Source organism: Cygnus atratus, chromosome 5 (assembly GCF_013377495.2).
Source record: "Cygnus atratus isolate AKBS03 ecotype Queensland, Australia chromosome 5, CAtr_DNAZoo_HiC_assembly, whole genome shotgun sequence".
NCBI classification, from domain to species: domain Eukaryota; kingdom Metazoa; phylum Chordata; class Aves; order Anseriformes; family Anatidae; genus Cygnus; species Cygnus atratus.
Genome location: NC_066366.1, coordinates 29,847,909 through 29,864,905, shown reverse-complemented (window position 1 = coordinate 29,864,905; position 16,997 = coordinate 29,847,909). Strand labels below are relative to the sequence as shown.

The 16,997-nt window shown below is 38.2% G+C and overlaps 1 protein-coding gene across 43 annotated transcripts in view; it reads right to left on the bottom strand.

Moving 5' to 3' along the window:
- The window catches only part of SIPA1L1 (signal induced proliferation associated 1 like 1), a 213,894-nt gene that overhangs the window by 23,640 nt on the left and 173,257 nt on the right, over positions 1 to 16,997 (bottom strand). For all 43 annotated transcript variants that reach the window (XM_035540174.2, XM_035540179.2, XM_035540190.2 and 40 more), the window contains 3 exons: positions 16,494 to 16,772; positions 8,162 to 8,311; positions 2,203 to 2,327 (listed from right to left, as the gene is read on the bottom strand). In XM_035540174.2, coding sequence (XP_035396067.1) covers positions 2,203 to 2,327; positions 8,162 to 8,311; positions 16,494 to 16,772 — 554 coding nt within the window. The remainder of the gene's footprint in view (positions 1 to 2,202; positions 2,328 to 8,161; positions 8,312 to 16,493; positions 16,773 to 16,997) is intronic.

Genomic DNA, 16,997 nt, shown 5'->3' with positions numbered 1-16,997 from the left:
ACAACATTCCTGTAAAAACTAAGGACTGTAAATGGGGAAACTGCATAGATGTACAAAAGAAAGGAATGCTTTTTAAATTAAACCAGATGAAAGTGGACTGATTTAATTACTCATCTTACATGGACAGTTAAGAAGTGCTCTTTGCCAATTAATCTTTTTTTTTTTTTTTTTTTTTCCTAAGAGATAACTATGGAGGGTCTAGAGGATGTTCAGGCAACCCTTCAGGACATAACTGCTTTTCCAGACTCCAAGGCCAGTTTTTTGAAGGAATCTTTCTTAGTTGAAACTTTTTACATAGATCTTCTCTCCTGTGCTTATGCAGTATTTTGCATTTCTAGAAACACTACTTTTAAATATAGTATGTGCTTATGAACATCACGTACTTCACAACAGCCATTGTAACTAGCAGTTCTTTAAAGCTTTCCTCAATACAGCTATGGTTTGTTCATCTCCATCTGCAGCATAACTGGCTTATTTTATTTTAATTATTTTTTTTTTAAATAACTTGATGCTCCCTGGCAAGTGGTAACAAGTGGTTCTGGTGCACAAAGAACAAAGCTTCTCTGTAGCTAAGAGTGGGCAGGAAGGTGTGAGTGTGAATTCACTGCACCTAATGCCTTATTTACCTTGATACAGATTATCCCAAGTGGAAATGTGCTTATTTGGCACAGAACCCAGCTTTCACCTAGATTCACCAGACTGGCAATAAAGTCTCCAGTCAGAGATGCAGATTCCAACTGGCACTCTATGAATGCAGGACAATACACAAGAGATAAAATACAGGGATTATATGTCAGTACACATTTTTCAGCCTCTGCCAAATGCCGGAGATATTATCTACCACACATTTTTTCCTGTACTTTTTGGCCTTTATTTATTTTGCTAATATGGTGACTCCTGACATTTTAGAACAGAACTCGCTGGCAGCTCTGCTTAGTGCCAGCATCAACACACAACCATTGGTCTGCAAAAGTAATGCTGAGGAAAGGATCGGTTTTACATGTGTCGTTACCATCACAACAGTATCAAAACATGTGTGATTAAAAATCATTCTGTCAAAATGAGAACTGCAGATCAGTATAATCACAGCTCTTTAGCAAGAAGTATAGGGGGGAGTTGTGAGGGAGGGACTGACAGATGGTTTCAATAATAAGGCACAGCTCACTGAGGTTGTGAAGGTATGTGAACAAAGTACATCTCCAGAACCTGACGACCGCATTTCCCTCACAAAACTCCTGCTAAATTCACTGAACTTTATTCTGTTTTCAACACTAGTCAATTTATATAGAACAAGCAAAGAGTTACAATGCGGCAAAATGATCTGTATATATGCAAGGATGGAAAAAGTATGGAATTTTTTAATCTATGATAACAAAGTAAGAAAAAAGCAATCTATCAATTTTGACCATGCTCATCATGTTGGATCAATGCTGTTTGTAGATAGCGCAGCAATTCCATTGGTGTCAATCTCAGTGGTATCCACGCAAATCAAGCCATAGCTGTAGGGAAAAGGTCTATGTGCAGAAACTCCAAATGAAGGCTTAACAATGCAAATCCCCAGTACCCAGCTGTTTTATGTAGTTAATATGTTCCTCCGGCTGACAGCTTAATTGCCAAGTGCAATGAAAATGTATACACTGGTGGAAGGCGATTACCAAGCTATAGATTTACTTCACTATTTAAACTTTAATTGCATTTTTTACCCATTTTGTACATGGTATTTTTATAGCTTCAATGATCAAACAATCAATTTGCATTTATACAGCACCATTTGAAAGGGAGCATCACAAGTACTTTACACAAACTAAGCAAAAAATAAACTAAGTTAAGTCACTTGGGAGAGCAGGTGAGGTCAAACAAGTCCTCAACAGCAAGGCAAATTATTAAATGTGTCCACCCAACTGATTCTAAAAGGACAGAGTGTTTCAGGGTAAAAGTATTAAGGTAGATTTAGCCCCATAGTCAAATGCAAAACTGAAATGAGTCCTTCCTCAGGTGATATTCATAGGTCTCAAGGACACAGACTGCCGAAGCTAATGTATGTTCAAGATCTAATTATTCATCCTGATGAACAAGGTTAACTTTCAAAGACACTGAAAAATACAGTGCTTAAGAGGGTTCTCCCTCTGCACAGGGACAAGTATTGCCAAAGTCACCTTGTGGTTAGCACCACTTGCTCGTTGTAAAGAATTAATTACCTACCCATCTGGTCAGCGATACTATCCTCACTTCTTTGCCAGCTGGGTGTGGATTTGCCGCTACCACCCGTATCTGATTGCGTGTTCTGCCTGTCAATGGAAGCAGGGGATCTACGGCTAATTCCAAACCTGTTGTAACACCCCAAAAAACAAAGCAGATAGTGATTTTAAATATGAATAAAGGGGAAAGAGCACTTTTAAGAAGCCAGCGTAAAGCAATAGGGCAGAGTAATGCGTAGTATGATTGATTTTCCATTTCATTTTTGTGGCAGCTCTCAGGACACATTTAGGACCTTTAATGCATAAGATGTACAATACACATTAATTTATTAATCATTTTTGAACAAGAAAATCTGTTACAATACATACAATTCAAAACCAGACCCAAACCATCCAGGAATAACATTACGGGCTTTCATTTACACAGACATTTACAAGGAAAGGTGACCAGACAGTTAAATAGTTACAGAAACCACAATGAGTAGAACATGAAAGTTTGGATAAAAGTCACATAGCAGAATGAGGTGTGTTTATTGGGAGCAGATTTTAAGGATGAATCCTCTTAGCTGGGAAAGTGCTACCTTGGATCTAGTCTAAGTGAGTATCTGAAGATTCATTTTGGAATCCCACAGATCTCAGCCACTTTCCCAGGTTTTAAGTGAAAGACTACTAGGTCATACTTTAGTGATGCACACATACATGCAAACAACACAGATTTATCTGGGGCAATATTACACTGCCAAATATTTTAATTAAGATTTTATGAAGTTGACTATTTTTTTTAAGGACCCCCAAAACCTGAGAGGTACGAGTTCTGTAAACTATGTAGTTTCAATCATAAAATAACTTGAGTTGATTAGTGCGAACTAAATACAGTAGTAGGAAATCGGGGAGGCATCAATTATACCTACTGCTGTAGGAGAAAGCACAAGGAGCAAAAGAAGACTGGGTTCAATGGACTTTGTAAATCCTGTTAGATTAGTCAGATGGATTTTGGAAAACTCAATAAAAGGTAAAAGTAAACTTAAGCAGAACAATCTAATTTCAAAGGAGAGACCAAAATATACATGCATTATATGCCAAAGTCCGGAAGAATTAAAACTATAATTTTGTATTACACATAAATCACACATAAGTACAGATGGGTTCAGAATTACCAGGCCAATCATTAAGAATTCTTCAAGAATAATGTTTGTTTGTTTTTAAAATCAGACATACCCTGAAGGAAAAAAAAATCCAAAACTTCTCAAAAGAATTCCAACCAGACACAGACACAGATGTCTAGGTTGGAAGAGACCTCAAGATCATCGAGTCCAACCTCCGACCTAACACTAAGTACTCCACTAAACCATATCACTAAGCTCTACATCTAAACATCTTTTAAAGACCTCCAGGGATGGTGACTCCACCACCTCCCTGGGCAGCCCGTTCCAATGCTTAATAACCCTTTCGGTAAAGAAGTACTTCCTAACATCCAACCTAAAACTCCCCTGTCGCAACTTTCGCCCATTCCCCCTCGTCCTGTCACCAGGCACGTGGGAGAACAGACCAACCCCCACCTCACTACAGCCTCCTTTAAGGTAACTGTAGAGAGCGATAAGGTCGCCCCCGAGCCTCCTCTTCTCCAGGCTGAACAAGCCCAGCTCCCTCAGCCGCTCCTCGTAAGACTTGTTCTCCAGACCCCTCACCAGCTTGGTCGCCCTTCTCTGGACTCGCTCGAGCACGTCCATGTCCTTCCTGTAGCGAGGGGCCCAAAACTGAACACAGTACTCGAGGTGTGGCCTCACCAGAGCCGAGTACAGGGGGACAATCACCTCCCTAGACCTGCTGGCCACACTGCTTCTTATACAGGCCAGGATGCTGTTGGCCTTCTTGGCCACCTGAGCACACTGCTGGCTCATATTCAGCTGCCTATCAACCACTATTCCCAGGTCCTTCTCTGCCAGGCAGCTTTCCAACCACTCATCTCCCAGCCTGTAGCTCTGCTTGGGGTTGTTGCGCCCCAGGTGCAGGACCCGGCACTTGGCCTTGTTGAACTTCATACAGTTGACCTCAGCCCATCGCTCCAGCCTATCCAGATCCTCCTGCAGAGCCTTCCTGCCCTCGAGCAGATCGACACACACACTTAGCTTGGTGTCATCTGCAAACTTACTGAGGGTGCACTGGACGCCCTCATCCAGATCATCGATAAAGATATTAAAGAGGACCGAAACCAGCTGATATATTCTCTATATATCAACGAGTTTCTCTAGCTCTCAGTGCCTAATATAACAAGAGAAAATAAAATACCTCAAACGATGCTTTCTACTCACACTACTAGCTACAGACTGCTCATGACCTCTAATGCGCAGCTTAGATCTGCCAAACCATCAAAACTAGCTTAATGTGGTGACCCTATTTGAATGTTCTTTTACTTACTAACTCAGGTGAACCCACCAAAGACAGTATGACTCAGAACAACAAAATCACATTCCCACCTTTAAAGACAAGCCTCCAGAATCTGTGTACACCTCCAGCACAGCTCCAGAATGTCAAAATTTGAACTTGGGTCTTCCAAACGTGACCCCACTTCCTTTTTTCATCTCTCCCTGGCATAACTAACATATGATCTGATGAATAAAAAGGTCAAGAAAATCTGGATACACCTGCCCTCTGAATACAAACACCTTAAATTGAAATTGCATTATGTGGGTAAGGCTTTTCCTTTTCCATCCACTGACTGTAACTAGAAGTTCACTTAATCAACTGCCTAAATTAAACATTCCAAATTCAATACTGATTCAATAAATGCACAAAAGGACAACACACAGTATTTTAGAAGCTGACATTCTTTAAACACTGATCTGAGATAATTTCCAAACTTTTTAGATTTGAGAAGTATTTGGGGAAGAATATATTTTCATGATGAAATAATTAGAAATTGGTAAACAGAAGAAAAAGCCAGAAATCCAAGAAGTCTTAGTTTGACCAAGTTGGGTTGCATCCATATTTTACTTTCTATACATTTATATTGTCCTCTTACCTAAAGCCCGTATGTTCATATCTATGAAAACAGTTCATTTATTCTCACATTCTATGGTGTGCATTTTTTTTTCAGATTAGAGATAAACAAAAACACTGTGTTGCTAATCTTATTTCATTAAAACCACTGCTTTACTAATTGAAATGGGAAGAAATATCTTTTTTTTTTTTTAACATGAAGTGGGCTATTTGAAAATGGGACTAGTAAGCGCAGGTGGTGCTATATTCCATGCTGCTTAAATTTATGGCCCATCAGAGCACGTAGGGAGGAATCCAAAAACTAAGTAGAAGTCAATCTGGATTAAAAGAACAGGCAAAGGATAAAAAGAACAGGAATATTACTTTATATATATATTTTTAAATATATGATCTTAAGAAGAAACTCATTATTTCAGTATTTTCTTCACATCTTACTACCATTTATTACATATATGTACCTTCAGGTAATCTCGGGATGAGTATACGAAATACACATACATACATCAAAACCAATTTGGATACTCTTGAAAGCAATGAAGCGTCGCCTATACCCAAGTCAGATTATGGACCAATAATCTAGAAGAGGCAGCAGTTACTGCTTTTACTGATATGTGGTAAAGGCTGGACTCACACCCATGTTTCCAGTCATTAAGTTTCACAAACTGTTCAAACTGGTCATACTATGCAGCAAGAAAGAAATGTACACGTAAGTGATGCAGTTGAGATCTCCTGCACTGGGAGGTCTCAGGGACTGGCATACCCAGAGCATGCCGGAGCCCCACCTCAGGAAGATTACCTTCAGGCCACGGCACCTCTTTGGACAGGTACCTACTCCACACTCTCAGCAATCGAATGCTACTCTCTCTCCCCTACTTTAACGACATATGAGTTAATCTCTGCCACCTCTACATGGTGTACCAGACACCTCTATAAAGCTGCCCAGAAGCTTGCCTCTCAGATGAATCTCAACAAAAGATGCCCAAGGAACTGTAATGAACACTACTTTGCTTACTGAGGCAATGGAATGTTTCTCACTTAATGACATTTTTTGCACTTTCTCTTTAGCCTGGTAGATAATGTTTGGGAAGGCCTGGGTAAATTATAACCCATGTGTGCAAGGACAGTATGAGATACAAAGTGCTTTTCCTTTAAGAATAGAATTTAACAGTCACATCATTGGAGTTTGATAAGGATTTGGCTGTGGTTTTTTTGATGTTGTTGTTTGTTTTTGTTTGTTTTTTAGGTATCTGATAAGTAAAAGCAAAGTTCATGTATTAATTACCTCATTATTCCATTAAAATATTGTTCATTGGATTGAATAAATTTCAGAAACAAACAGAAGTGTATAAAAGGTTTCTAGGACACATCTTTGCTGAACTTGCCAAATTCTCAAAGAATGCTGCAGTGAAAATGTGAATAACCAACCTGAAAGATGGAAAAGGACTGGGGAAGGGTGGTGGTGTGCTATGAGGCCAATTCAAAACAAAAACCCCATGTGTGAAAACTCCTTCCTAGTCAAGCAGTTATGGTTGCAATGGTCTATGGACATACAGCAGCACCACTTTTTTTTTTTTTTAGAGCAAATGATGTAGTTGGAAAAGAGCAGACAAATATTGGGAGCACAAGCTGCTCTTCACAATTTTAGACAACACAAGAGCTGCTGGCATGAGACAGAAGTATACAGTGTATAAAGAGGTTAAAGTGTTCTTTCCAGCTGCAGAACTCTGGACATGCTTCCATTTAGTTTCCGTACAATGAAGTTTAATGGATTTAGAGTAAGTCTCCTAGCGTCAGCAGGACTTTAGTACAAACTCAAATAATGGCCTGGACAGTGATAGTCTCACAAATCAAGGCTTTCATGAAGGTGTGCAACAGAGAAAAGATGGCTTCCTCTGAAAACCTCAAACTGAGCTACAAGGAGAATACAGGGAGACAAATCTTCAGTCACCTGGAGCAAGAAGCAGCACTTGTTTAAACACATGCTCAGGACAGCATTCTTTGTACCTAAACAGGCAAAAGACTGTGGCTTGTGCTTAAAAAAGTGGCTTGTGCTAAGCAGTTCTTGACAATGATATTTATTCTTACTAATGATGTATTTTTTTCTATAATAGAGAGAAAGACATTCTACTTTATATAAGACCCAAAATAGAATGAATTACACACAATGACAAGCAACATATTCACGACTTCACAGGAAAGCTTTGCAATATGAACAGTTTTGCTCTCTATTCTCTACAGGAAGTAATTTGGAATGTGGTAGATAGCTCTCTTACTGCCAATTATTTTTTTTCCCTACTTGGAGATGCTTGACTTATTGCTCCATTCAGTGTTCTCCGAAAATGATACAAATTTAATTTCTTCCTCTGCAAGCTGCCCCTTACGTTGACATTGGATCATTTCAGAGTTTGAAGATTTCTGGAAAGTTGGATTACAGAGCCTTAAAACAGAGTGACTATGAATACATGGAAAAAAAAATACTAGTTGTGGATTATTTAGCACACATATTTGAAGTCTTCGCTGCAGTCACCACTATTTTGCTTCCACTATTAGTATAGACTGCAAAGCCCTAAACTTATTACTTAGTTTTAGAATCTAAACCTGTGAAATGAAACAATTTGCAACATTAAACCAATACTGTTAATTTAGAATTAATTTACTGTTAATTTATTTTTTTTTTAATACATAAAGGTTCCTTTATGAGCTCTCAGCCTCAGCTCTGTTGTAGACTGGGATCAGAGAGATAAGTCAGGGTGCAAATGGAAAAAGTAGAAGCAAGGGATTTAAAAATCTGACTTCCAAAAAGCATGACAGTGATACTTGAAGACAAACATGTTTTAATGCGTGTAAAGAACAGCTGGCAGGAGGCTGTGTTAACACTCCTGTGTTTAATATACATTACAACAAATGGAACAGAGAACAAAAAACTGCCTAAAAAGAATATGAAAAAAGTCTAGAGTGCCTACCCTTCTGGCATAGATTTTTGTCTGTATGTGCCCCCACCAGAGCCAGTCTCACTTGAGGTTGATAAGTTGCTTGGAGAATTGCGACACTGCTGCGACCTTGCTAAGGCAATGGATGAAACTGTGACGTAGACATCAGAACCAGGAGACAACCTGTTCAGAGCAAGAGAACCAGTCAAATCAGCAATTCCGAACTGCAGTAACACAGTGCAAAGCATGACGGACTACCCAGTGCAAAATGTCACATCAGCAAAGAACATGTCATCGTTGAGACAGTAGAAATACTGCCAGTCAAAAGATTAGACATGTTCCCTCTATTAATCCTTTCCCTGTGGAACCAGGGTAATCAGCTTTAAAAGGATAGTCTATGGGAGTAAACGAAGAAAGGCAGGTAGGGATGGGGGAGGAATTCCCAGCACAAACTAGGAAAGCACCACAGTTTCTAAAGTCCCGATTTGCTTTTCGAGATTGAATGTAAGGAATAATGAAGCATGAAATTCCATGCCCAAATACCAAATAGAGCGATCTACTTTACCTCTCAAAACAAACTCTTGCCTGGAATTCAAAGTTGTCTATGCAAACTCTTCCAAGGGTGTCAAGCTTATCCCTACGCCACCAAACTGGCCCACATTAAAGCATAAGGTCTAAAAATGTAACATTATTTATAAATATCTTGAAATCCACCCAAAAACTTAACACTCTCATATAAAACATATCAGAATGCTAAAAATACAGACCTGAATCATATGAAGCCTTCTCCTGTTGGAATAACCGTACAGCAAATGAACAGACTAGAATTTTCAACACATGAATCTGGGCAGAATGCTTACACTGTTCAACTTGTATATCCTGTTCTACAGTTGAAGTCTTTTCTAGATCCTTTTCTGCTTTGAGCATTTTATTTTCCAAACCCCAACTGAATTCAGTGCTGCTAGTTAGTTTTTTGTTCAGCTTATAGTGACTGAAGCCATTTAGCACTTCTGCAGTGATCTAAGACTTTGAATTGAATTACACCATCCAAGAATAAATTATATTGTGAATGTAAGTCTTTTACAGTATTTTTCTGAGTTAAAATACATAATTACACACTAAAAATATTGACTTTAAAAAAAGATAGTTGTCTCAGCACAAAAATTTAGTCCAGAGATTTATCTTAACCTACACACTTAACCTGTATCTGTAAACAAGCAGATTTTAATCTGCTCTCACCATAGTACTGTAAGAAAGTTCAAAAACTCTTCTGAAAATACAAGAAAGCACAGCACTGACTAATATGTATATATTCAAGTATATGCATATCCAAATACTTATAGACAGGTAGATTAAAAAAAAGTGCATTTGGTCTCAGTACTTTACCAAAAAACAGTAAACTAAAGCTTAAAATAGGAAAGAGCAACAGGGCTGAACCAAACATGCTGATCATCTGGAATTTCATAAAGTACACATCATTAGTAGCAAGTCTTTTTCCCCAGACAAGAAAGGAATGATCCAACTATTCCTGACCATCAAAGTATCACACCAAACTCAGTAATTCCTTTCTAGTCTACTGAACTGAATTTATCTTCTCACATTTATCAAGCAACAACTCTGAAATATTTAATTGCAAAGTAAACAGTTCAAAATTTGGAAACTTGGGGAGCAGTGAGCCAAGCAGTTCATTTTCCCATTGGCACTCTTATAAAGAAAAAAAACCAGTTTGGCCAACAGAAATGTGTGTTTTCAACAGCATTCACACATCTAATATAATCATACACATTTAAGTTATGCTGGCAGAGCAACACACTTTGAAAATGAGCTTTTTTCACAAATTTTCATTTACTATTAATGGCATGGAAACCCTTTACTTCAATAGTTTCTGTAAAACGATTTACTGTTGGAAAATGCTTACATATGCACTTCGGATTCATCTATGCCTTTTCTCTATTTCCTGTGCCTTACCAAAAAATGACAGCACTATTCAGAAGGAACATCAAATTTTCAGAACTGTGTCATGGAGTTAAAACTCACAAAGATGAAAGACCCCGAGGGCAAAAAAAAAAAAAAATCATTACAAATGTGGCCTTAAGAGCAGCAAGGAACAACGAGTTAGGCAGGACACCCTATTATTTAAAGCAGTAATACATTTTACTGGTACAGTTCACAATAGAACATAAAGACATTTCATTTTATGTGAAACATACAAATAAGACGAAAGAACTTCAAATTAGTTTGAATTGACTTTTTAAGCTGATTTGAAATCTACTGATGAAAGGCACTTTCCAAGACACAAGGAATATTCAAAAGGAGTATTGTTAGCAGTATGTCCCTGTAGTTAAGTTATTCTGTGCTTGTCTTTTATTTATAATTTAAAGAAAATAAACTAAAACAGGCTATTATCTATTTCAAAAGACAGCTTTGAGAAGAAATTCCAAAATGGTTAAGTGCATGAGTTCTATAATTCAATTTAAAAATAGGCCAAGCGTCCATTGCATTAAAGAGATACAATTACATTGCAGTCAATTGAATTGGGATTATACTACGCGTGATTTAGCTCTAACAGACCTAGTTCATCCTGAAAGGACTGGTCGAGTCTTGCCAAGTATGGGAAGAAAATCATCTTTTGTGAAGACAGTGAGTGGGATGGGCGTATATTTATTTGCTTAGTATGACAAAGACATCAAAAGCATCCATCTTGCTCTTAATAATTCATTTCTAAGTCATTTGCTGTAACTTTCCCCAGGTCTTCAGCTTGCATATGCACATAATATATACATCATAGGAAGAAATGTCAGTCTAGCATGCTTTGAGCCTATGGCCTAAGACAGTCTTTAATTATACAATCATACTCTGGTCTCTTCTGCACAGCTCTGACATGCAGGAGGTGCAGCTGAGAGAAGAGAAGGGATGGCGTTAGAATCAAGGTATTTCCTTGCTGTCTTAGCAAACTGAATTCTCATCTTGCACTTGCTGCAGCATTCCTGTGTGACCATTGGCGTACTTGTTAAAGATGATTTTTCATTCACTGTCACTAATTGCAAGCTTCTCAAAGGCCTGACTTGATGCCGAGGCCTGATTTACTTCTGTGCTGAAAACTTACCAAAGCAGCTGGAGCTTTAATTTGAAGCTGTAATTAGAATATATAAAATATTAACAATGCTGGGCACACTTCCAAAATTGAGATGCCCAAAATAAGACTAGCAATTGATTAGAACATAATTTCTCTACCTTTGTTCTTAATCTGAAGAGGTCTAAAGACATCTCTTCTCACACAAGAATCTTGAAAATTAAGTTTAATTAATACCCACATGAAGCATTCAGAAACTATAGTAATGGGTGCCACTGTAAACTTAGAGGGGAATTAATAATTGCATCTTTACAGTGGGATTTGAACACCATCCAGTAAATACGGGATGGAGTAATGAAGAGGAAAATAAAATATTAAATAGCTGTTCTTTAATGAGCTGCATCCACTGTGTGAACTGAACGAGGCAGATGTCCTCTGTTTAAAGAAATTCTCATAGTTTAATCAAAGGAAGTATCAAAAAATACATTTACACAAGGATCCTGACTAAAATCGCACAGCAAATCAAAGTCTGGAAGCCAACTGTATGAAACAAACTCAAAATAGCGAGAGGGAAAAATAAATAAGACAAGCTCCAAAATTACAACTTCTCCAGTAACATCAACTCTGGCATGCTTCACTTATATATGTAGTTTATCATTTTCTCTAATGTCTTCCTCTGATATTTATTCTGGGCTATAGATTACATAGTGTCCCATGTGAACTAATTAATGTGAAAGGAATGTATTGCATTTGTATTACTAGATCCTTTAGTCTTAATATTGCAGTAGCATTAGAGATTTATATTAAGATGTATAAAGTTTTTGATTATTTTTCCTGCTACTACAAACATGCACATCAATCATGAATACATTAAAGGAGCCAGGGTAAAATACGAGGAATAGGGAGATTTTAAGTATAAGCTAGTGAATCGGATGCATGAAGACAATTCAATACAGGCAGATTTAAGTACTCTGCAGGTCAGGCATTTGTCTGCTTTCAGTCAGGGACTGTCAAGCAAGCAGCCCTCTCACCTACAACAGCAGTTCCTTAGGGAGGCTAAGAGGTTTTTATATATATGATATAAAAATAAAATCCACTAGTTCTCAGGACTGATAACACAGCTTTTAATTAACATAATTAAACGAGCTAAAGCAAAAACAACAAGTGCAAAAACCTAAATTTGTTTCACTCAGTATCTATTTTTAGAGACTATAGCTATATAAAGTGATCGTCAGCCAAATATCACTAGCAGGTAATTCCAAAAAAAGTTACACTTCAGTCATGTAAGGCCTGATATATCAGAACTACTGTAACATCTCTATTTTATTCTCAGAAATTCTACTTGCTTGAGCTATGGCTGATGACAGGATTCCCCTCCTGCAATTCTGCGCTTTCTCCAAAAACCATCTGAGACTCAAAGCTCAAAGAGTCACACAGATCAATTCACTATGTGCTTCCCAGCTGCCATGTCCCTTAGGACACAGATCGCAAACTCTTCCCGTCTGCTGCTCGGTGGAGGGTATCTGTCACCACCATCACTGCACCCTGCCCAGTGAACAAAGAGCGTGCAGCCAACAGCAAGCGGGAATGAGGAGCAATAAATGTCACCTTCTGTCTCAAACAGCCAAATATTAACGTTGGCCAAACATCAGCATGTGTTAACTAGGGCTCAGCACTGAAGAGACACAAATGATAGCTGGCGATAGTTAGACCACGGCTGAACGGGAAAATGGAGGTATAGCTATAATTTAATTCTGAAATTGCTGACTGATGCTGATTCTCATAGGTAAATTTCCAGCCCCACTGACCATTAGCAGCACCTTCATTTGGAAAGTGAAGCCCTGATGGTAGTAAGGAAATACAGGCTATCTGCACAGCCTTGCTTATGAGCCATAATTAGGACCTGTAACACTTCTGTGACTCTCATGGGTTCTCTTGACAGATGGCTGACAAAAGTAAGTCAAAACCAAAAGAATGATAAGGTGTTTTATATGAACATAAAATTACTGCTTGTAAGGCTGATGACAGTTTGAGCTTCGACTCCCGCTAGTAAGGCACCGGTGGCCTGGCTAAGAAGGAAAATGAGTCAGCCCTGGTCTTTGAGCTGCAGATGGGAACACAAGAAGGGGGGTAGGAGAGGGATGCAGAGCGGGTTTCATGTCACAGGTCGGAGCAGAGCCCATGGAGCAGTGCTAATGAAGGGGCTGACAGGGACCCCCAAGTCCTGATGGTTCACAAAACCTGGGCTAAGACAAAGTATCAGTTTGAACAACCAAATGTTTTGAAAGCATAACGTGGAAGAGAGCTAGAAAGTTCAGTGATGCAACGTGAAATGCTACCTTGAAAGCTGAAACAAAAAAAAATATGCAGAAATGAGCTAGATTACTATCACTAAGAAGAGTGTTTCAGTGATCCATGAAAAACTTGCCTACTTTGAGATGAACAGGCAAATCTGAATTCCCACTTGCTGCTCTACTGTTATCTGTCACTGCATTCTCACAGTCCCACTCATGCCATGAAGGGTTTTCGTTCACAACTGAGCCAGAGACCCTCTGGGTATGCTGTTTCCTCCCCTCCTACCTTCATCATCAGAGAAGACTGAAAACAGATCACACTAAAAAAATTCTCCACTAGCAAAATTCTCATTCATGTTCTTTTCAGTGACAGTTGCTTCTTTCTACAGCTCTTTAAAAATGCTCTATTGAACATAAATACTGCAGAGAGGGATGGTGAAATAGCCTTTTTATATACAATGGGGCCACATTTATAACTGCATTAATTAAAGGGTTGTTACTGGATCAGATAACATGGACCACCAGCATAGATTCTGGTACCCATCTTACCAGACTATTCTTTGTCATCAATTTATCCAACCAAGGGGGAACTGAACAAGGAACAAATCACAGGGAGCAAAGCAACACGCAGCCCCATCACTGCTGCCCACACCAGAAACATGCAGGCATATGCCAGCATCTGCTGATATATGATCTTTGCTCTTTGAAAAGTAGAAAAATTAGTGGTGAGAATAAATAAATCAAATGAGACAGCTGTTAACAGGGCTATGAAAATCTCATCTTGGTTCATTTTCAAGATTTTACACAGTAAGAATGGAAGTATCTGAGCTTCCTAAAAATGCAAAGCTTGCTTTTGTCATGCAGAGAAAAGACAAACAAGAGTCTTGTAGTGAGCTTATTGCTTTTTTTTTTCCTTCAGTATTCCTTTAAAATGACATAACTATTTTTCTTCACTTTAACTGGAAATACATTAACCTCACGCAGCTGCTGTTATATTTAAACTTGATCCAGCCAAGACTAACATGTTTAGAAGAGCAGACAGATATGGGAGAAGACTTTTCTCAGGCATCCAAAAAAAGACCCCACCAAACTAAAAAACTACCTTGGTAATATACATTTCAGGATGAAAAAAATCCAATAGAACCTTTTCTGTATAAAAAAATAAAATAATGTCTGCAGGAAAAACAAACCCTCCTACATGCTCTGAAAATGAAGGAAATGGAAAGTCAAAGTTTCACATTTTGAAAACAAATACTGAGTATATGGAAATGTAATTTTCCCTTTGCAAAACTCCGTAACTCCCCACTCGAAGCAACTGGATAAATGTTGGATGCTTTAGGTGTGTTGTATTGCCCACGTGGATTTTTGTGCACAAGAAAACCAGTTAGTAATACCACGTCTCTCAGTGCAGTCAAGGTCTCATCCTCCTCTGCACAAGGAATGGAACCAACCACTCAAGATTATAGACAAAATTCTTTGGTTAGTACCACAAAGAGACAGAGGCTTATGAAAAGAAGAGCAGCTCAACTGAATCCAATGTCCTGCCACTCCCTGAAACTTCGCCCAGGTATTTCTGTGCCTTCCATAATTACAGAGTGAGATTCTACAGCACAGGACGGAGGAAAAAAACACGAAAACAACAACAAAAAACAGACCTACTCCTATTCCATCAAACTCATCATCTACCGGTCTCCAACTATAACCAGCAAATATTGCATGAAGCCATGCAATTTTTATCTTCCACCAAATATATCATTACAGACAGAACTAAGTCCAGTGTCTCACAGGCTTTTGCAGCCTTCCTCACTCACAACCGTATCAATTAAAGAAAAAAGATAAATTGTATATATACATACATACATATGTATTACCAGTGCTTTCAAGGTTGGCAATTTCCTGTTAATGCAAGCTTTAAGCATGTATCTGTAGAGCTTACACAAAGCTACAAGGAGGTGGAGGGTATGGGACACACCCTCTAACCAGTTTAAGTGCATAAGTATGCCAGCATCTAATGAAAAATAAAGTAAGAATTTGAAGTCCTTACCAACTAGCATCATTTGTTAAGGTGGCTTACACAGAAGCTTCAGTTTCACCTCGGTAATTTTCTGGTCTTGGTTGTACTGTCTTTTGATATATTTTTTATCCCCAGTTCTTAAGGATTTGAAAAATGTTTTAGCTTCATTCATTACAACTCCCTTTCTAAATTTTCTACACTATGCACTTTATTTTCACTGCTTTATATTTTTCAGCAATGTAAAACATGCTTAGAATCTGTATGCAGCTTTTAAAAATTATTTTTCTTAAGGAATTGTCCAAAACAAGACCCAGAAGCTATGAGTTTATTTCCCTCAAAACATCTCTTTGTAAATACACAGACAAGCAAAACAATTGAGAATTATAAAGCTTTTTCATGAAAGAACAAAAACACTGTGAAAGGTGTTCCTGATACCTTTCTTGATAATAATTGCTTTCTTATTTAAAAAGAAACAAAAAAACCCACATGCTAGATAAATGTGAACTTAAGAATCCAGCCTAAGAAGTCCAAAAGCTTCCCAATCAGATAAATCTGCTTTCTGTGCTGGTCAGAATTCCCTTGCTGTACGATCTTGTTAAACGCCATTCCTGCCTCAAGAGCTTTAGGTTATTTCACCAAGCCTATAAAACCATGAATTTTCATTTACTATGTCAAAACGTAGAGGTTCAGGAACATTTAGATCTAAAACTTTGCAACTCATTTAAAAACTAAGTAACGATATAGGAATTTTAGATACTGTCCAACAGTGAAACATATGCTATCAATCTAATAATATTTATTTTGTGGTTAGTCAAGCCAAGCATAAGTATTTGCTTTTGGCTTGTTTCATTCATATTCATATTGCATTTTGACTAATTAAAAACAAGATAAAAAGCAGTCTTTAGACACTTAGATAAATCTATTGTGCTTTTTTCCAGACAAGATGCTGAGCAGCAATAAAAAGCAATTTGTGAAGATACATACCTCCGGCTCTCCAGTGGGCGCCCATCACTGGAGATGCTTCGGGGGATGTTGGCTGCTCGTTCTGGGGGTGGCATTTTCCCTTCTCCTTTCCCCGAGCCAATCCTAGATGTTACTGGACTTTGAATTTGGGATGGTACCTGAGCCACATGAGGTCCCTGTCCTTTGTTTGCATTTCGCTGCCATTTGTTATTATTTCTGAAAGGAAATTTGAATTCATATGACATTCCTTCATTCACTTTGTACTCCATCACTGGCATACGGTAGTTTTCTGAAGAACTCCTGGAAAGGAGAAAAAAACATCGCTATAAAAAGAAAGCAAGTACATTCTGTCCACAAATGCAGGAACAGGGCAGCATAAAAACCGGACTAAGGACATGAGCTAACCCAGTTCATTTAAGATGCAGGGAAAACTTTTGCATAGATTTTAATATGGTAGATTGATTTGGAAGGTAAATGTGACCTTCAGCTCTGGTTAGGATAATTTTGACAAATATATATGTCTCT